Source organism: Puma concolor, chromosome A1 (genome assembly GCF_028749965.1).
Source record: "Puma concolor isolate L17-30 chromosome A1, mPumCon1.1.hap2, whole genome shotgun sequence".
Classification (NCBI taxonomy): Eukaryota; Metazoa; Chordata; class Mammalia; order Carnivora; family Felidae; genus Puma; species Puma concolor.
In genome coordinates this window covers 174,269,168-174,290,278 of record NC_141667.1, presented here as the reverse complement: position 1 = coordinate 174,290,278, position 21,111 = coordinate 174,269,168, and the positions used below count along the sequence as shown (strand labels likewise).

General features: G+C 43.8%; 1 protein-coding gene across 1 annotated transcript in view; it reads right to left on the bottom strand.

Moving 5' to 3' along the window:
* DZIP1 (DAZ interacting zinc finger protein 1) overlaps nt 1-21,111 on the bottom strand; it is a 63,614-nt gene that overhangs the window by 12,789 nt on the left and 29,714 nt on the right. Inside the window, exons 10-15 of the mRNA XM_086717249.1 lie at nt 19,271-19,333; nt 13,001-13,141; nt 12,504-12,552; nt 11,306-11,362; nt 9,175-9,231; nt 4,055-4,114 (exon numbers count right to left, since the gene is read on the bottom strand). Coding sequence (XP_086573375.1) covers nt 4,055-4,114; nt 9,175-9,231; nt 11,306-11,362; nt 12,504-12,552; nt 13,001-13,141; nt 19,271-19,333 — 427 coding nt within the window. The remainder of the gene's footprint in view (nt 1-4,054; nt 4,115-9,174; nt 9,232-11,305; nt 11,363-12,503; nt 12,553-13,000; nt 13,142-19,270; nt 19,334-21,111) is intronic.

The following is a 21,111-nucleotide window of genomic DNA, read 5'->3' as shown; positions in this document are numbered from 1 at the left end:
GCTGAGAATTTGATGCAAGAGGCCTCACAGTGGGCTGTTCAGACCCTTAGTGAATGTCCCAAGCCAGATCTGAGAGAACACGTCACCAGTGCTATCATTTTGGAGTCTATTCTCCAAACAGGGGTGTTTTACCCAACAAGGGTAGCACCAGATGCCAGCATCTAGTGGGTCTGGGGCTCCAGCGGCTCCAGATACACCCATTCTTCCCTCCCCCACCTCAGTCCATGGGAAGTGTAGGGACCCACGGCACTCAGATTGACAGAAGACCCTCAACAAAACGCTCTGTGGTTCAGATGTTCTCTAAACCTTAGTGCGATTCCAGCAGGTAAAGAATATTTCTGCTCATTAATAACTGGTTTTGCTGAGGGCAAAATCAGTCAAATGATGATATGTACATTAAATAGAAGGAAAGGTCCTGCATGATAATGCTTTGCTATACTTTGGTACTGCGGCTTGCTAAACTGAAATTATGAAATTTTGTAAGATTATTTATTAATACAAGTCAGAAGTAATCTCAAATTTTATATTCTCAGCATTCATGCTGTTTTCCCACCAATGTTTTCCTGTATCCTGGGGCCACCTTAAAAAAAAAAAAAAAAAAAAAGCACTTCTGGGACGCCTGGGTGGCTCAGTTGGTTAAGCGGTTAAGCGTTTGACTTCAGCTCAAATCATAATCTCACAGTCTGGTCTGTGAATTGGAGCCCAGTGTTGGGCTCTGTGCTGACAGCTCAGAACCTGGAGCCTGTTTCAGATACTGTGTCTCCCTCTCTCTCTGCCCCTCCCCCGCTCACATTGTCTGTCTGTTTCTCTCTCTCTCTCTCTCTCTCTCTCTCTCTCCCCCTCTCTTTCAAAAATAAACAAAAAAGCACTTCTGTCCTAGTAACGGATAACGCATCAAAATCCAGGGATAATGCACCAAAATCCAGCTGCAGCCATGGCCGTGTTGTTGGCTTTGGCTGCTAGTTGGCCATCAAGTGCACAAATATCTAGGGCTAAAATGAGAAGAGGTACCAAGAGATGACCTGGGAGTCATGGCGCTACCACTGAAACAGACACACCTCTTGCCCTGTTTACACAAAGGTAATTTTGGGGTCAGTATCCAGGATATAAAAGGAACTGAAGACAAGCACAGCCAGAGAGGCTCCAGGCTCTGTCTGCTCCAGGACGGGGGTCAAGTGAACTGAATTTGTTTGCTGATTGGTCTGGGTTCATTCTCAACCCTGATGACAAATTCATTCTGATGACCGAGTTTCCCAAAATGACTGCAGATTAAACATTTCCCTCTGTCCTCAAATTCACTTTATATGTTGATGCTTGCTTTGGATTATGCATTTATGAATAATTAGAAACCTCTTGGTAGGAAGGACTCTCAGAAGGCTGGAGCTGGCCGATAAGAAGCAAAAGAAAGAATATAGAATGAACAGGAAAAAAACATAAAGTTTTTATGTAAAGGTGGAATTAATCACTTGAAAGCCAATCACAGCTGAAGACTTTAATTAAAGCACATACCGCTCACAAGATCAGTAAGACAAAACTTTCTAAGGATCAGCATTTCCTCTCATTAAAAAATTTAAGGCATGGGGTGCCTAGGTCAGTCGGTTAAGCATCTGACGTTAGGTCAGGTCATGATCTCACCGTTTGTGAGTTGAAGCCACGCGTCGGGCTCTGTGCTGATACCTGGGAGCCTGGATCCTGCTTTAGATTCTGTGTCTCCCTCTCTCTCTGCCCCTACTTCTCCCTCTCTCTCACAAAAATAAACATTAAAAAAAATTTTTTTTAAATGTAAAGCATACCCAGGTAGGTGGCCAGTGGATAACAGCCCACACAAATGATCAGTTATATCAGATTAATGACACAGCATTCATGGTGAGCAAATAATTGCAGTGCAAAGCAAACAGTAAAAAAAAAACCAAAACAGAATTTCCGAGTCGGAAGGGACTTCATCATCTAGTAATTAATTGTCTCATTTTTCACCTGAAGACACTAAAAACAGAGAGGTAAAGAGACTGCTCCAAGGGGCACCCTGCCAGTCCTGGACCAGCCTGCCTCTCTCACTTCATTCCTTGCATTAAACTACGGAAAGCAGAACACCTGGACTTTAGTTCCAGCCCCATCACTAATGAAGCCCAATAGCTTGGAGCAAGCTCCCAATCCCCCTGTGTTTCAAGGTTCTGAACAATAAAACGGCCCCTGAGAGCCCTCTTGGCCCTCACATCCTAACGTCCTATAGGACAGCAAGATCAAATATGCCTCTCTGGCACTGTCAAAAAAGTACGGACGCAGAAATAGTCATGCATGCCTTACTTCTTGGTAACAGCCACAGCGCTTTGCAAACAAACCACTGCCAAAATTTAGCTGCACAGATATCATCGCAAAATGTTAGCACAGCTGAGGAATTTATTGATGGCAATTAATCTGCTGGCCCCATGGAAGCACTGGAAGGATTCATTGGGTCCCTGGCTTCCGTAACAGTGTGCTTGGGACTCAGGGCTTTCTGGTGGTCTGCAGCCCTTTCCTATGTCCCACTAGAGCTGTGTCTGAACGCAGTCGAGGGTGGCAAAGATTATTTTCTTTCCCAATCGGGTCCCTTGCATGTGGCAACACAACCAATGACGGTGTTTGCCGCCCAAACTCACCCCCTACATGGTCTGGGTAGAGAATTTTAAAAGAAACAGAGGCAGAAGTGTGCAGCGGAAGGAAGCAGGGCCCCAAGTGATGGTGAACAAAGCAGGACTCCTCTTGGAACCTAGCTGACTCGTTTTTTAAATGAGTGTGAACCATATGATTTGGGGCTCCTGTTTAAAAATTTTGGACCTTTTCTATGAACCTCCTGATGCATTACATAGATTCTTCACAGAATAAGATACTTTGTGTTCCAGACATCAGTAAATGACATGGAGGAGGGAGAAAGCATGTTACTTGAAAGCAAATTGAAAATACACATTGCATAGATTTTATAGATGTGCCTGGTTTAGTCACTTTTCAATTTCTAAACAATTTGGAAAAAGTTGTCTAGATAACACAGCAGAAGTTATAACAACTATTAAGAATTTGCAAATTGGAATATATGATTTTAATTCTCGGGGCAGCTGGGTGGCTCAAGTCTGTTAAGCCTCCAACTTCAGCTCAGGTCACGATCTCATATTTCATGAGTTCAAGCCCTGCGTTGGGCTCTGTGCTGACAGCTCAGAGCCTGGAGCCTGCTTCAGATTCTGTGTCTCCCTCTCTCTCTCCCCCTCCCCCACTTGTGCTTTCTCTCTCTCTCTCTATCTCTCTCTCTCTCTGTCTCTCTCTCAAAAATAAAGATAAAAAAATTTTTAATAAAAAAATTTTAATTCTCTAACACAAATGGCAAGGCCAGAATCTATATACATATTAACCATTTGCTTTCTCCTAAAGAGGTGATAAATGGTCAAGCATTATCACTGTTAAGGAGAAAATGATGATAAACAGATTCAGATGTAATGGTGTTAGGATCTACAAGTCTGGCATAGAAAATACTCTTAATAATGTGGAACATTTTTCATAAACTTCAAAATTAATGGACAGAAAGTGATTTTGAGAACTGCCAAATGAATAAGTAACAATTGCTCTTAATTATCTCCCCAAACCTTGAACAGCTCCCAAATTTGCCCACACAGATATTATTCTGCACCTAAATATTCTACATTGAGAACTCAAACATTACGATTTTCTTGCTATTAAAATCATTTTGAAATGGGTACTTCACCCACTCCTTTCCCAGATCCAGGGTGTGAGAAATACCTACTGTGCGACGAATATTTTTGTTATCATCGGGCACACGACTGACACAAAAATGTCTTATTCAGATGCTAAGAATGCAGGAACGCAGGGGAAAGAAAATATAACAGCATGTTAAAGGAGTAAGATGACAGATTACTACAGATAGACTGAAAGCATAATCTCCAAACCTAAATGTCTTCCCTACTTTTGATACGGTGTGACAAAAACCACTGGATCGGATTCAAGGCTTGCGTTTTGGCATCTAAGTAGACTCTAGGCAGGTAGGACCCCTGATGGAGCCCTTGGTTACCTTTTTCTTCCTCTGAAAGCTCTTCTATTGGTTCCAGTATGTGCGATGGGAATGCCTGTTCTATCGATGAGGAAAAATAAGAACAGTACAAACAGGACAACAGCAAAGTAAAATTAGTTTCCTTGCAAACAACTTTGAGACCTATATAGTTCTGCAGTATTTTAATCATGCCCCAAATAGCAGGATTCGCTGGGGGAAAATATATGGAGGCAGTCAGTTAAAGCTGGTCACTTTTTCGTGATATCTTCTCTTTCCACGTCTTTTCCATCAAGTCCCCTCTCAGGAAATTATATTTTCAAATAATTACACCCAGTTTCTCACTCAGCAACCTCGTGCCTGATGCGATTCTTTTAAGGCACAAGGACACAACTGCAAAAGGTCGTCTTCACTTATCCACACCCCCCCCCCCCAAATACTTTCCTTATAAGGTATTTTGATAGGGTGGCTAAAGAGAAAATTAATGAAGGGATTTCAGTTCCAAAAATAAAAATATTTGAAAATGCCCAAGGCTCTGGGATTCCCACTTGTCACTAGCCCCGGGGCCTTTAAGTGGGAGGACCGGGATGGTGGAGGACGGGTGGCCGAGGGTCAGCAGGAGGACTAAGACCCTGTCCTTATACGCCTCTGTGTCCCCAAACCACGGTTCAACACCTGCATCCACTCCGGGAAAGCCACCAGGGCAAGGCTGCGGACAGACTGCACGTGAAGGCAGGCTGTTCCCAATCCCACCCCAGAACAGGGCCCGGGGGGGGGCGGTGCGGGGGGGTGCGGAGATGAGGCCTCCTGGTGACTGTGCACTAGGAAACCCACAGGCAGCACAGATAAAGCTAAATGCTATCCCATCAACAGAGGGGAAGTTCCTTCCTGGGGAAGGTCAGGTTTGGGCGTCAGGCAGAGTCAGGTTTCAGACACGGGATAAAATGCAACCAGAGATCTAGCTTAGGAAGTGCGTGCTTCACTCGTCTTCAGCTTGGAGACTGCCACAGGGACCTCCCCAGGGAGCTCTCCACCTGCACCCACAGGGCCGAGGCCATTTCATTCCACCACCTGACCCCAGAGTGGGTGACCTTGAGGGTAGTAACTGCCAACAATTACTGAGAGCCCACCAGCTTGTCGGGCACAGATCTATGTGCTTTGCACAGATTCCCTCAGATTTAATACCCCCTACTCTGATGTTCTAGATTTAATTTGCTGAAGGGTACTTCTGGTACTCTGTTTTAGGCATCTACAAACATATGCACACACATACAGGGATACACAAATAAATACATATATGTTATACTTAAGTATATATAAATAGGCTCTTATAGCTTATTCAGCAACCAAGTCAACCTATCTAACGTTGACTGGGAGAAATGCATTTTAAACTACCTTCCAATGAACTTCTGGAACACAGTCTTGCAAATAGTAGTCTAATTTTGAAAATGAACATGATCACACAAAGAAGCATTTAATTACATCCATGGACCACGGCTGCTGAACATTAGAAACGTGCTTTTGAATTTGCCATTCAGCAGCAAGATTTTAAAGTCATATAAATAAAGAAAAAATCCTGTAATTATGTGTGGCGATGGATGTTAACTAGACCCTGTGGTGATCATTTCACAATATATACAATTACCAAATCATTATGGTGTACGCCTGATACATGTTATAGATCAATTTTATCTCAGTAAAATATTAAAAAAATTAAAAAGTAAAGTTACACAAATAGACTATTTACTAGTTTGAACTGCTGAAAGTAGGGATTTTTAGGAGGAGAGCTAATTTCAATTTTTAAAGTCACATGGTATATATTTTATTATACTTTATGAAAATGACAAAAATAAAGTTATGAGGAAAATCTCCCTAAAATCTCCCCAAACCATCATATGCATATTTATTACCATTGTATTACAGAGATCATCTTAGGACTTATTTCTCTGGAGTCAGGATAAATCTTCAAAACTGTGACCTTTGCTGCTGTGGGGCAGAGGACAGGGTTCTAGGGGAGGGAAGCCAGGCTCCTACAATAAAGCAAGTGAGGCCCACCAGACCCCAGCTCCCTAAACTAGCAGACTGATGTCCAAGTGTGAAGAGAAGGGCCTGCCATTCTTATGCCTTATAAGCCACAGGTCCAGCCTCCAAACGACCCAGTTCCTGCCCTGGTTTGAGATCTCTATCCAGGGTGAGAGCTGAAGTCTCTCCCCTGTGAACGCTCCAGAGGCTTCCAGAAAAATTGTTATGTCAGTCTCCTACCATAACCTCCAGAAGACAGACTCTTAGATCTCTATCCAGTCCTTTGGCACTTGTCGGCCGCACCCCAGAAGCTAACGTTTGGCCAGGGCTTGCTCACTGGCTCCTGTTCCAAAGGTCCTGCTTCACCTGATCCTCACCACAGCCCACCAAAGTAGCCATTACTACTCTCCCCATTTGTCAGGCAGGGAAACCCAAACCTACGGCTTCCTGAGTCAACTATGAATCCAGACTGTCTGCTTCCCTTCAAAGTCTAGGCTCTTGGCCACGAAGCCATGTGCCTTCCCACTGGCAATGGCTGCATCTGTCTCCCAGAGTCCTCTAAATGGCACGGTCTCCGTGAGCTCATCGTGTTCTTAACCCTTCCCTCATCCTCGCCTGAACCATCTGCACCTGTACCTTTCCACCAGTTCCCAGGAATGGCTGGTATGTCTGCTCCCTCTTGTTTCAAAACCTCAACCCCAATTCCTAGGTGAAGAATCTCCTGTAGACCACTACTCGAGCCCCAGCTGGTCTCTCCAGCTCTGATTCTTCGAATACACTCTGGTCAGGCTAAGCTTCCGCAAGCTTAGTCCTCCAAGTCTGGCCACACCCAGCCTCAAGAACATTCAGAAGCTACATAATGTCACAAGAACGGCCTGAACAGCTATAGTCTGGCACACGGCGCTTGCCATGAATAGTCTCAACCAACCTTACTTCCTTCAAATCTCTTCTGCATACTCTATGCTCAGCCAAATAATTCATCTGCACCATTAATTCACATCTAGTGCGTTCCTGTTACCTTTTGCTTCTATTTTTTGCTTTGTCTTGGCTGAAAGGAGTGGCCTACACCCCTGCCTCCTCTCTGGGACAGCCCACATCTTGTAACTGATCGCTCGATCCAGGAAAATTCTGAACTGCCCATCCCAGCTCTAAACCCCCGGTGAGATCTGACGAGGCCTCCACTGCAGCTGTATCTGGGTTCGGCGTCCCCTTCCACCCACGTCTTCTCTCACGGGGGTTGTCCAAGAGCACTGCCCAATAACCTCCCACCTGCAGACCTCCAACCTAAGACAGGGAGTAATCACGACATTTCTCACAGTAAAGAACCTCATCAAGCTCTGAGATGGAAAAGGAAAGACTGAGACGTAATCGGGCTAAATAATGTTATGCAATACAGACTTACTCTCCCTGCCCCCTCCCCCACCCCTACCGTTGGGGACACTGCCATGGCTGGGGGTGGGGGGCAGGTCAGTGGGCCCCCGTACTAGCCTCCTCCTTGCTCCTGCCCATTGAGATGCTCACAAATCAGCTCAGATCCCAATCCAAAGACTGCAGGCCTCATGCCAGGTCTGGCTGGCATTTAAAACTAGCATTTTAATCCCAGCAGATGCCAACAAGGGGGCATGGCTGGTTCATGCAGTCCAGCTCCAATCAGGGCAAAGTCCATAAGGAACACAGTGCTTTGAAACTGATGGATTTGTCAGGACTCTTGAATTAACTCCAGACAGCTTACTTACTTACTTACATACTTACTATAGGGGTCCAAAATACTAATCATACTTACTATAGGGGTGCCAAAAATATTTATATTTTTTGTTTTAACAAAGAAAATGTAGACCTCAGACACTGTCACACAAAAGGCTAATGATAACAAAGTAACAAAAGACAGAAGAAGAAACTATAGCACGCTGTGAAAGTACAGAGAAGCAGTCAGCAATGCATTATAAAAATCAACCCTGAAAAAGAAGGCAAGACAGAGATTTTAGACCCAAGATAAAGAATACGAGTAGAGAGCAATTGCCAGGGGAAATTTTCTTGTCTATTCAATATTAAAGCAAATTTACATAGATGCAACATACATTTTATCTCTTTCACTGGCCCAGAGGGAGAAAACCCGAGTGTTCTATAAACACTTGCCAATAATAACACCCACTAAGTAGGGAATTTATGCATCACATAGTGTGAACACATATGCTCAAGGGTATTGATCTTCCTGAAATGACCTTCGGAAAAAAAAAGTGAGGGGCAATAAACACTTCATGAGTCCATCAGTGAGCAAAGAGATAATTACAAAAGGCCACGATCGTATGAACCACAACACTTCTGAAGACACAAAGTCTGATATGACTGACCATGGATTTAAGTCTAACTAAAATGCAATGAAGTAATCATTTACATTCCAGAAGCATTTGTAGATAACAGAAAAAAGTTGATTCCTCTCCCATTTTAATTCAGTTAATACACAGGTGACCACAGGAAAACAATGCACTAAAAACATGCTTGCAAAGACTGTAAACACTTTAATAATATAAAAATAAAATATGGCTACAAAAATTCACCCTATCTATTGGATCGTGTGATTAACAATTATCATCCTTGTGCCCCTGGTCCAAGAATGGACTCCTGGCAGTGATTTCCACCAGTGGTTCCTACTTTTCCCTTTGGTTTCCGTCACATGTCTTTTCTAGATTTTTCCAGCCAATCGCTGAAACTGTTTGTTTAAAAAAGGTGATTTGCTGCCACACTGAAAGTTACAAAAACAGTCACACATGCCCTGTGGCACGTGCTGGTTGGCTGGTCTAGTAGAAAATCACCTTCTTACCCAACACCTACTACTTTCCACCCGAAATCACACATAATCAAAGTACTACTCAAAGTTAAAAATCTCTGCTTGTGAGTCCAGCAACATATACAGGTTTTACTTTATGACTTTAGTAGGTATATTCACAGTTTACGATAATATTACATATGAAGGCTGTAGTTTTATTAACTGTTTTGCATTTGCTAAAACGTCTTCTGTTTTGTTTTGCATAATTACCCCCACAGAAGCACTTTTAGTTAATAAGTTCTCTGACTCAGGGCAGAAACTGCACATAAAATGCTGAGACTTGGCTGAAACTTACCGTGTGCCATTGTTAGACTTGATTTAGCATCCAAAGTCTGTGGGGCTGAGGCAGTCACTGAAACAGCACAAAGAGAGAAAGCTCACAGGCTCCCGTAACAAAAGCATAAGCATCTCAACTTGATGATAATCAAGCACTCCTCCGATAAGTCAAGATATATACAGATCCTAAGGGACAAATGTTTCAGGTGACAGTCACCAGCTAACCTACACCAATTCTCTGTAACAGCTTTATTGAAATGCGGTTTGCCCTTTGAAAATACAGAATTCAGTGGTGTTTAGTGAACTCAGAGTTGTACAACCATAACCACTACCTAATGTTAGAACATTTTCATCACACGCGCCCAAACATCCATTAGCCACGATTCCCCATTTCTTCCTACCCATGGTCCCTGACAAGCACTGATCTACTTTCCGTCTCTGTGGATTTGCCTCATTTCAGGGCATTTCATATAAAATGGACTCAAACATTGTGGTCCTTTGTAAATGGCTTCTTTCACTTAACACCACATTTTCAAAGTTCATCTATGTTGCACATAGCATGTTAGCATCAGCCAATTCCACTGTATGGACTGACCACATTTTATATATCTATTCATTAGATGATGGGCATTTGGGTGTTTCTACTTTTTAGCTGTTGTGAATGATGCTGGTATGAACGTTCATGTACAATAAATCAATTTTAAAAATCCAATCACTCGGCTGGAACACATTGTGAGAAGGCATTAACTCAGTCAAAGCCTAGAGAGAAGTCTGATTCAAGTAAGACTAAATGCTTTCTACTTTTAAAATATCGTCAGAAAATTAGATTCCACAGCCTCCCTTCCAATATTTGACAATTCTTACCTGAGGTTCCTCTCTGGACTATGTATTTGTCTGTTAGTTTTCTCTTCCACTAGCTTATTAAGATAGATCTTTAATTCTAATCCTACTCTGAAAAATACTGGCCACAAACCTTAGCTTCCTCCATGGGCATACATTTTTGTCTTTACAACGGCCACTGGTGAAAGTGTTCAACTCCTAGCTGTGTGTAAATTACACACACAGACCCTAGAAACAAGACCCTGAAAGTCATTTGCAACTTTTATAATCTAGATCAAGGTTTGCAAAAGTAAAACCCATGGAACATACTGGTCCACCATCTGTCTTTGTAAATAAAGTTTTATTGGAACAAAAGATTGTTCCAATATTGTGCCAAGTACAAAGTATGAACAATAACAATTTAATGCCTTTTAACCTTGTCATCCTTCTACAAAATGCATTTTTTCCATAAGATGTAAGCCCAGCTTTTACCATCCCCTCAACCCCACTCTTGGCACTAACCTGCCCTTCCCTCCTCAGCACTTCTCAACCTCTTCTGCTTGCAGAAGTAACATTGAGAGGCCTCCAGAAGCATTTAAGAAGACTGAGCGGTGAAAACCATTAGCATTTCCCAGTCAATTGTGCCAAATTCCCAAACATGCTCATCACTACTGTCCTGGGCCCATATGAATGGTACCGTCACTCAGCGCCTAGCCTCAGCCTGACCCCTTCCCTGGTATTCTGATCCCTGTTTGCACGCACGTCCTCTTTTGTCCAGGATCACCCTTACTTCCTCCATCCTTACACTTTCCTGAATGGACTAAAAGAATAATAAGAATATTTCAACTGTTTAACTATTATTAGGAAAACAATCTTTCCGTTTCTAAACTCTTTAGATTATGTCTTTGTGGATTATAGCCAAACCCTGATGGTTCCGGAAGACAGACTTGCCGAGCCCTCCTCAAGTGAGTGATTGACGGAACACCAGGTCAAAGCCTGCAGCACTGACCCTCAGCGATGCCAAAATGTGGCGGCCACCCCACACAGTCACATTGTAAACCCACAAGTACAAGCGTGGGAAGGACACAGAGAACAGACCTGACAAATAATAGGTTAGGTATGGCTAACCAAAATCACCACAAAATTACATAGATATTTACAGTCTTGTCTTGGGTTTTAGAACTAGGTCAAAGCCAGGAATCAAAATAGATTATTATATACTCTCCAAACACACTGGTTTTCAAAGAAGAGTCTCTAAAAATAATAAGTCATGTATTGGTTTAGCATTATTAAAGTATCTTTTGAACCCTGAGGCTATTATAGAAACTTACTAGATACAGCTGGGGCAGTTGGCTTAGATTCGAATGTTTGCCAGGTTAAAGGATTCCCTGAAATAAAAAAGTTAATTAATTAATAACAAAAATCACAAGCTATGGGTCATATTTTGCCAGCCCTTATACTAATCTTTTCCCTCAGGAAAAAAAAAATTTACCAACATATAGTCACTCATCCAACGGAGTAAAGGTGTTTAACATAAGTCCTTATAAAACTTCTTCCTAAAATTATGGTCAGTCAAATATTTATGCTAAGTAATTATATAGGTATTGCTCACTACCTGGACTCTCACCGTTTGAAGAGAAGTTATAGGGGACAATAGCCCTTCCCAAAGCTTTATCTCAAAACAAGAGGGAACCAAGTATGTAGGTCAATGGACCCCCAGGACCCCCAGATTCAAGGAGGAAATGTAGCTCATGCACCCATTACCAATCCCCAACCTGTGCTCCTCAAGCAGACAGTATCCCTTTAACAACCTGAGACAAGCAGGAACTTGGATTATTTGAAAGGGGTCCAGACAAAGGTAAATTTTACACTTTATCAGGAAACCCTGCACTTCTGGCTCCAGCATCCCTTCTAGACTCGCTCCTGAATGAGACGGGGATTGTCTGTGCCCCAACTGTGCCTAGAATAAATCTTTAATCTCCAACTGCCATGGCTGAGAATGACACAGGAAGCCTCTCCAGTACTTTAGAGAAACTGAGGTTAGGGTCATTAACAATAGTTGTTGCCAGTGTTTAACAGGTGCACTTTATATATGCTCTCCCATGTAATCCTCATAACAAGACTATGATGTAGCTAACTCTTCAACTTTAGAGCTGAGGAAACTGAGGCAGAGACTCACAGAGCCGCACAATGCTGGAGATGGGCGCTGAGCCCAGTCTGTCTCTAGACCTTTTGCTTTTAACTGTAAATTCACCTTATGGCACATCAGTCCAGAGGTATGGTTACTAAGGATGTATTTTGTGCATAACAGTATTCTGATAAAAAGTATATAAGGCCATTCAACAACAGTCTAGGTATTTAAAATTCTTCAACTTTCTGGATCTCAGTAACAGATCACTAAAATTAAAGTCACCACAGGAATGTCATCTTAGTGCCTGTCAACCATCGGGACCCCACATTCTTCTGATGACTGGTGCACGGTTAGGGAGGCCCACCTTGCCTCCAACACTGGGATCCTGGTCCACTCACCTTTGGGTTCACTGACAGTGTTTAATGGTCTACTGGTAAACTCTTTAATCTGCAAAGAAAAACAGTTTTCTAACGATTCATGTTTGAAACCGGATAGGGACATGCTAGATAATGGACAAGATAACTGTACTTAGCAAATTAACTTTTGTCATGAAATCCCCCAAAGACAGAGGACAAATGGACTTTAAAGACATGAAGGCAAAAGTTTTATAGAAGCAGCATTTGGATTGGGCTTCTTCTCAAAGTAATCACGAAGAGAAATTCTTCTCTTCAAATTTATTCTAAATTCCAATTGAATAAATCTGCTTGTTCTTTACAGGTTTTTGAAAATGCCTTGAAAAAACTATTGGATGTGCTTTTACAAACAACCATATGGAAGAAAATATCCTACCTCCTTTATCTTATCCAACTTACAAATGCTCTAAAATAAAACAAAATGTTCTTAGATAAATTGTGCTACTTAAGGAAAAACAGTGCCAATATATAGCCCCAAATACCTGTTGTCTCTGCGTGATAATCAGTTCATTCTGTTCCTGGAGTCTCTGCCCTAGATCTTCTATCCTTTTCTTGTAGAAAACATTACTTGCATTTAGATCGTCTATCATGGAGGTTCGAAGTTTCTCTATATGTGACAAGAGCTGGAAAAAAAAAAAAATCAAGGCATCGGTCTGCAAACTGTATGTGAAATGTCTCCATTCTGCAGTTTGTATGTATACACCCTGTGGCTCTTTGCTGGCCTTAGGTTATCTGTGCACATCAAGTCACTGAATCCATCTCTGGGTACTGTATACCATGGCCTTGGCTGTATGAGGGCTTCATCTCTGTTCCTGGGGAGCTTGTGACCCGCGACACACAACACTGATAGCGTGAACAGCTGTGTGCACCTGAGCACATTGCATGCAATACCACGGGAATGAGCACTGATAAAGGGTCAGGGCCCCCCCACCCCGCCCCACAGAGTGGCTGCAACCCAATGCGGTCCTGAACCCTCAGGCGTCCACATGTGCCTGGGGTGGAGAGTCCACCTTAATTATTCATATGTCCAATGATCAAGTACCATCTCGGGCCCTTGGCAGGTTCCCAATAAATATTCGCTGAGAAAAGGAAGGTGGAAGGAGGGAGGAGCGTGGGAAGGACACAGAGAACAGAAAGATCCAAAGATTCATAAACAGATTCATCTTCAGAGATTTCATTTCAGGAAATGGAATCATATACTGGACATAAAAACCTTCAGGAAGAATTTGTTTTCAATAATTTAGGGAAATATTATTAAAGCAATTTCACTACTCATTAAACAGAGGGGAAAAACACATGGGTCCATGGAGCTAAGGACATTCCAAGCCTACACCCTGGAAATGGAGAGGGCTGTGTAGACCAAAGAAAGGGGGCCGGTGAGTGTGCCTAGGAGAAATACAAAGAGCGTCTAAAGCAGCATTTCCCAACTTGCTTGGCTTTTTAAATCAGGGGTTGAGGGTGGGATGAATAGAGCACAGAGAATTTTTAGGGCAGTGAAACCATTCTGTATGATGCTATAACAGTGGCTACATGTCATTTGACACTTGTCAAAATCTATAGAAATAGAAAGTACGATACCAGGAGTAAACCCTAATGTGAACTATGGACTTCGGGTAACAATGATTTGTTAATGTAGGCCCAGCAATTCCAACACAGGTACCACCGTGGTGCGGGATGTTGATAACGGGGGAGGCTGTGCGTATAGAGGGGGGAAGGGGTATTTGGGAACGTTCTGTGCTTTCTGCTCAGTGTTGCTGTGAACTTAAAACTGCTCTAAAAAAATCTATTTACATTTAAAACAACAACAACAAGTTAATGCTCTCTCTCAATACATTGCAGGGTCTTCCCACTGGAGTAATCTGTGCCCAGAGGAGGTGAGACAAGCACTGGGTTGAACCAAGTGGAAAAGGTTTCCTGAGTGAGGATGAAGAAGAACCTTTCGTGTCCTAGCGGATGCCAAGAACCTCCCCCAGGAGAACACTGCCAACAACCTTCCCCACATTTTCTACAGACCATGAGGAGAGTGCCCCAAAGCAGTCTGGGAAATGCTGAGCTGGAAAATAGAAGGAAAAGCCAGTGAAAATGTCCAGGGGTCTGGGTAGGGGTTTCTGATCAACAACATGTAGAGTCCGTCCAGACTCCCAGAAGATGGAGACACAGGACAAGCTAAGGGTTGGCAACATTTTGATATCGGAATTGAGAATGGACTAGAAAAGCCCAGAAAAGAGTCTGCTGAGAGAACAGTCTAAGCAAGGGACAGCCACAGATTATTTCAGAAAGTTGGAGCTCTTGAGCCCATTTCTTGTGACCTCCTACCTTTCCAAGTACTATGCTCTTTTCTCTACCAGAACACAGTACTCTGTCCTCCTTTCCTTTTGTTACGTGACCACCATACAACCTCCCAAGCTCTACAGTCTTCTGTCGGGTCAAAAGCGCATGCCATCGTTTATCTGTGACTCCCTTTGAACTCCTACCAATGTTATTTAAAAAAAAAAAAAACAAAGAGCTGCCAAGAGGCCTAGGTAAAGCAATAAAAAGTTGGCAATCACAACTTCCCTTAAACAGAGAAATACAATATGTGCATTGTAGGAACAGTAGGCAGCAATCATGTGGAATAATTAATAGTTAGGTCTCAGGCAGAGATTACTAAACCTGATTGAATTCTCCCCTCTGTTAGGGTTTAAGAGAAGTTAAGGAAGGAGAAAAGCAGCTTCTGAACAGGCAAAACCAACAGACAATGGAGCAGCGTAGCCTAGCGGCAACACAGACACTCCACACTCCCAATACTTGGGGCAGCTCAGCTGACTCGGAACCAGGGAAGGCCTCTCCTCCCTCCACCAAACCACCAACAGTCCATCTTTCCATCACGCCTCGCAGTGGCCAAGAGTACAAATCTGCAACCTGCACTGTATTCTGGCCGGAGGGCCACCGGAACTCCTACAACGGTCTGGAGCACAGGAGGCTTTAAAGGAGCAAGGACTAAACACCATCCGCATTTGTAAGGAGGCCTGAATTCTGTCCCTAGATACCAACGCTGTAAGACGTCCTGAAGGACAAGAGTTGAACCTCAAATCATAAGAGCAGTTGTTCAAACCATGGATCCAAAACAGAAACCATCCTAGACTAAATCAGAATCTCACTGAGTGGAGCTGGGCAAGAGTATTTTGGGAAAGAGCCTCTGGTCATGCTGAAGTACGTCCTGGTTAGGAACTACTACTACCTTAGAACATCTTGAAGGGAAGCTAGAACATTCTCCCAGAAAAGCAACCGCTCTAAGTTGTCACTGCCTCTTCTCTCAAGCTGGCTCAGTGCCTGAAGCATGACAGGTGAGCAGGGCAACAAGGTAGACCAGCATGGCCTTGAGTTTAAGGGGGCCCAGGTTCATACCAGGGGCCTGTGCTCATACCAACAGATGACTCTTTCAACCCTGCTCTTCTGACCCCTCCAATCAGCATTCCTCCATCCATAACAAGGTTGAATGATCTCCTTGTTGGCCGACTAGCAACCTTCCACATTCATTCGGCAAATATTTAATGAATGCCAATCACACTTTAGGTTAATCAACGTTGGGAATACAACAGAGAACCAGATACACAGAGTCCCTCCCTCGCAGGGCTAGTGATCCGATCAGAGACAGTAAACAAATGAATAAATAATCTAACTATGTGAAACAGCAATCAGAGTTACACTTGTGACATGATGGGAACCGTAAGGGAGGAGGCTACCTACTTAGATGGTGTCAGATGACTTGTAAGCCAAGGCCAGAGGGGGGCTGAATTCTAAATGGTACTCAAGTTCATACCCCCAGACTACACGCCCTGCGTAAAACCTTTCTCTTGGTGGAGTTATGAACTGAATGTTTGTGCACCCCTCTGCCCCTCCATTCCTGTGTCGAAGCCCTAATCCCCCACGTGATGTATTAGGAGGTGGGGCCTTTGGGAGGTGATTAGCTTTGGATGAATTAGGGTAGGGTCCTCATGATGGGATTAGTGCTCTTAAGAGAGACCGGAGAGCTTTCTCTTGCTCTCTCCCTGCCCCGTGAAGACACAGTGAGAAGGCATCTGCAACAGGGCTCTTACCAGGAACTGAGCCGGCCCCCTGACTGTGCAACTTCTCAGCCTCCAGAACAGTGAGAAATAAACGTCCCTTGTTTAAAGCCACCCAGTCTATGGTATTTTGTTATAGCAGCAAGAGCAGACTCGAAGACATGGGCTGGTTGGAGTCTGAGATGTGCTTCTAACCAACACAAGACAGCAAACGTGAAGAGACTTAGCAGATACATTTAAAGCCCCCAGTCTGGGATGCCTGGGTGGCTCAGCAGGTTAAGTGTCCGACTTTGGGTCAGGTCATGATCTCACGCATGGCTCATTAGTTTGAGCCCCACGTTGGGCTCTATGCTCACAGCTCAGAGCCTGGAGTTTCCTTTGGATTCTGTGTCTCCCTCTCTCTCTGCCCCTCCTCTGCTCAGGCTCTCTCTGTCTCTCTCTCAAAAATAAACATTAAAAAAAATTTTTTTTGAGTCCCTAATATGCTGACTCTGAGTTAATGCAAAGGGAGATTACCCTGCACGGGCCTTAGTCAGGCGAGCGCCTCTCTCCTGCTGGCCTTGAAGAAGTCAACAGCCGGGTAGTGAGCTGTGGAACTAAGGGTCCTGATCCTACTGTTAACCCTAAGGAGCTGCATATTGCCCATAACCTGAACGGGCCTGGAATGACCCTGAGCCCCAGATGAGAAAGCAGCCAAGCCCACGTCCCGAATGCGGCTGTGAGACTCCGAGCACAGGGCACCACCAGGCCTGTGCTCACGGACACTCGGAGAAGACGAATTGCTGGTAATTTGCTATGAGGCACAGAACACTAATACAGAGGGGAAGGACAGCCACGTTGAAGAGCAAATGGAAGGATGTCCCGGCAGCAAAGAGCATGTGTGAAGAGAAAAAGGCTGGCATGTTCTACAAGTGTCCCGAAGGCGATTGTGGTCAGAAAGTGTAGGTTCGGAGAGAGGATCCAGGATGAGGTGGCAGGTGGTAGCCAGCAGCCAGATGGTCCTGTCTGTTCCTTGGAAAGCAAACTGGGAAAAGGGAAGGTTGGAACTGGGAGACCAGTTACAGGGTCCTTTTCGAAATGGCGGGGGCTTGGTGGAGGGCAGGAGCAATAGAAATGGACAGAAGAATGTGGATATGAGACACGCAGCAGGCCCTGCTGATACCCCTGTGCTGGGTGCTGAGGGAGACACGGGCTCAAGGCGTGCTCCTGACTGCTCAGACCAGGATGCCACCAAACAACAGAAAACCACATCTGGGGACGAGCCCGAGCACCTCATCTGAGACATATGACACCTGGGAAGCCCGAGGAGATACCAAGTACAAAGCTGGCTATCTCATCCGGAGCTCAGAGGGTAGTTTAGGCTGGAGAAATCAACATGGGCTTTACACCTACACGCAGCCACGACCTCACTTTAACAAACTCTCTGCTCAATCCCTAGAGCCCCAGAACTATGAGAAATAAATATCTGTTGTTTGTAAGCCACCCAGTCTACCGTATTTTGTTATAGCAGCCGAGCTGACAAAGACACAGCAGACATAGGGCTACAACGTACATATGAAGTGAAAAGATACATCCAAGTTTTCCTGTCTCAAATAAAAGTACTTTAGATTTTCTGCACCAGTGCAATAATGCTTAAATTTGGGATGTACTCAGTTGAAAGGCAGTATTATAATCAAACTGTTTTCACTAAAATGGAAGAATTGTTCACATTAAATTATCTTTATTTAAAAAAAATTTTTTTTTAATGTTTATTTATTTTTGAGACAGAGAGAGACAGAGCATGAACAGGGGAGGGGCAGAGAGAGAGGGAGACGCAGAATCCGAAACGGGCTCCAGGCTCTGAGCTGTCAGCACAGAGCCCAACGCGGGGCTTGAACTCATGGACCGTGAGATCATGACCTGAGCCGAAGTTGGACACTCAACTGACTGAGCCACCCAGGCGCCCCACATTAAATTATCTTTAATAAAATTAAAGATTATTTAGACTACTGATGTGCAATGTGAAAAAATCAGAAACGATGGGTTCAGCAATAAAGGAATAATTAATAATAACTTATGATACATCCACAAGATTATTCTATAGCCATTACAAAAATTATGATTTTGAAGAATATTTTTAAAAACACAAGAATACTGGGGAGCCTGAGTGGCTCAGTTGGTTGAGACTTCGGCTCAGGTCATGATTTTATGGTTCATGGGTTTGAGCCCCGCATCAGGCTCTGTGCTGACAGTACAGAGCCTGGAGCCTGTTTCAGGCTCTGTGTCTCTCTCTCTCTCTGCCCCTCCTCTGCTCGTTCTCTGTCTCTCTTTCTCTCTCAAAAGCAAATAAACAATTAAAAAAAAAACACACACAAGAATGTTAAAAAAACAACAAATCCCCAAAAAGCCAGAAGAAAGTTTACAATCTATTAAGCGAGAAGCGTACACAGTGATAAAACATGATTCAAAATTTGTAAGACCCTAAGTATGGGTTTCAAAACGTACAGAAATGCTACATTTATGGCACAGAAAACAGACCAAAAGAAGTTACAACAAAGTAGTTAGCAGTGGTTATCGTTGGTGTAGAAATTATAAGTAATTTTCATTTCTGTCACACATTTCTCCATAAAATTTGTTAAGTAGACAAACACTACCTTTGCTGTAGAGAAAAAACATATATTCTTTAAAAAAATGACCCACCGACAGACCCTGGCTTCTTAGTCTTACCCGACCCTTCTCTTTCTTGTGTTCTTGATGAAGAGCTTGAACTCGGGCGGTCCACTTGCTTTCCTATGACACAGTAAAACAACAGTAATTTATGTGCAATAAAATTGACTCAAAATGGAAGCTTCCTTTGTAGTGAGTACCTCTGGAACCCAACTACCTACTTGGTAAAATTTTAGCAAGCATTTTTTAGATTATAGATGGCTCAAAAGTGTCTAAATACATTTGCACGTGGTTATCATCTTAAACTCCAAGGCAGGGGTCAGCAAACATTTTCTCTTAAGGGACTAATAGTAAATATTTTAGGCTCTGGGGCCAAAGGACTCAGTCACCACTACCAGCAGTAGGAGAATATCCACTAGATAATACATAAATGGGTGGGCATAGCTGTGTTCCAATAAAATTTTGTTTTCAAAAATAGGTGCTAGTTTGGCAGTTGAAGGAGCTAAAAGGAAACACCAGGGTTTCTTTTTTTTTTTTTTAATGTTTATTTATTTATCTTTAAGAGAGAGAGAGTGCAAGATGGGGAAGGGCAGAGAAAGTGGGAGGGAGACAGAGAATCCGAAGTTGGCTCTGTGCTATCAGCACAAAGCCCAATGCGGGGCTTGAACCCACGAACTGTGAGATCATGACCTGAGCCAAAGTCAGGTACTCAACCGACTGATTCTCCCAGGTGCCCCAAGAAACACCAAGGCTTCTGGTGTTTCTGACAACACAGCTCACAGGAAGGAAACAAAAGAATTTTAGGTGGGACATTGGGATTCATAATTGGTCCTTCAATTCCTGAGCCCAGCTCACAGGGAGCAACTGTCAACAGTTCAATAGAAGACACAATTCGCGGTCCCCTACCACATGCCAGGGGCCTCGCTGGGCTGTCGTGGCCAGCTGGGCGAGGACTGAGGGACACACTCTGCCTTGAATAGGAGGAAAGTGGACCTAACAACAGATAGCCCCCCCATAATGTGCATGTGAGCAACCTTCTCAGGACCTCTGCTTGAGGGAACTACCCAAATGCAATAGCCCAAAGGTCCAGGAGAACTCTCTAGAAGAGGTACTGCCTCAGCTGAAGAATTAAGCCGCAGGTCCTGAAGACTGAGAGGTGTGTGACAAAGAAAGCCACAAGGGCAAAAGCAGAACCACAGAATGCTGTCTCCTGGGACCCATGAGCCGTTTGGTGCAGCTGGGAGCGTTGAGGTAAAGCCGAGAACGGTGCGAGATACCACAGGGTCCAGATCCTCAGGGACTCTGGCTGCTGGTTAAGGATTCCAGACTTGGCTCTGTGAAGAATGGGGAGCCGTGGGAGGATAAGACAGGACAGTGACGTGGCCGGCCTGGCTGCACGGTGGAAGGCCAATGGCCGGGGAGAGAGGCAAGACGTGAGCAGCAACGTAAGAAACAGTGGCAGTGGTCTGTATTCCAAAAATACACTTACTTTTAAAAATGATATGTATATATTTTTTAATATAATTTATTGTCAAGTTGGCTAACACACGGTGTGTATGGTGTGCTCCTGGTTGGGGAGGTAGATTCCCGGGGTTCATCGCTTACATACAACACCCAGTGCTCATCCCAACCAGTGCTCTCCTCAATGCCCATCACCCATTTTCTCCTCTCCCCCATCAACCCTCAGTTTGTTCTCTATATTTAACAGTCTCTTACGGTTTGCCTCCCTCTCTGTTTGTAACTATTTTTTCCCCTTCCCTTCCCCTATGGTCTTCTGTTAAGTTTCTCAAGTTCCACACATGAGTGAAAACATGTATCTGTCTTTCTCTGACTGACTTATTTCACTTAGCATAATGCCCTCCACTTCTATCCATGTTGCTGCCAATGGCCAGATTTCATTC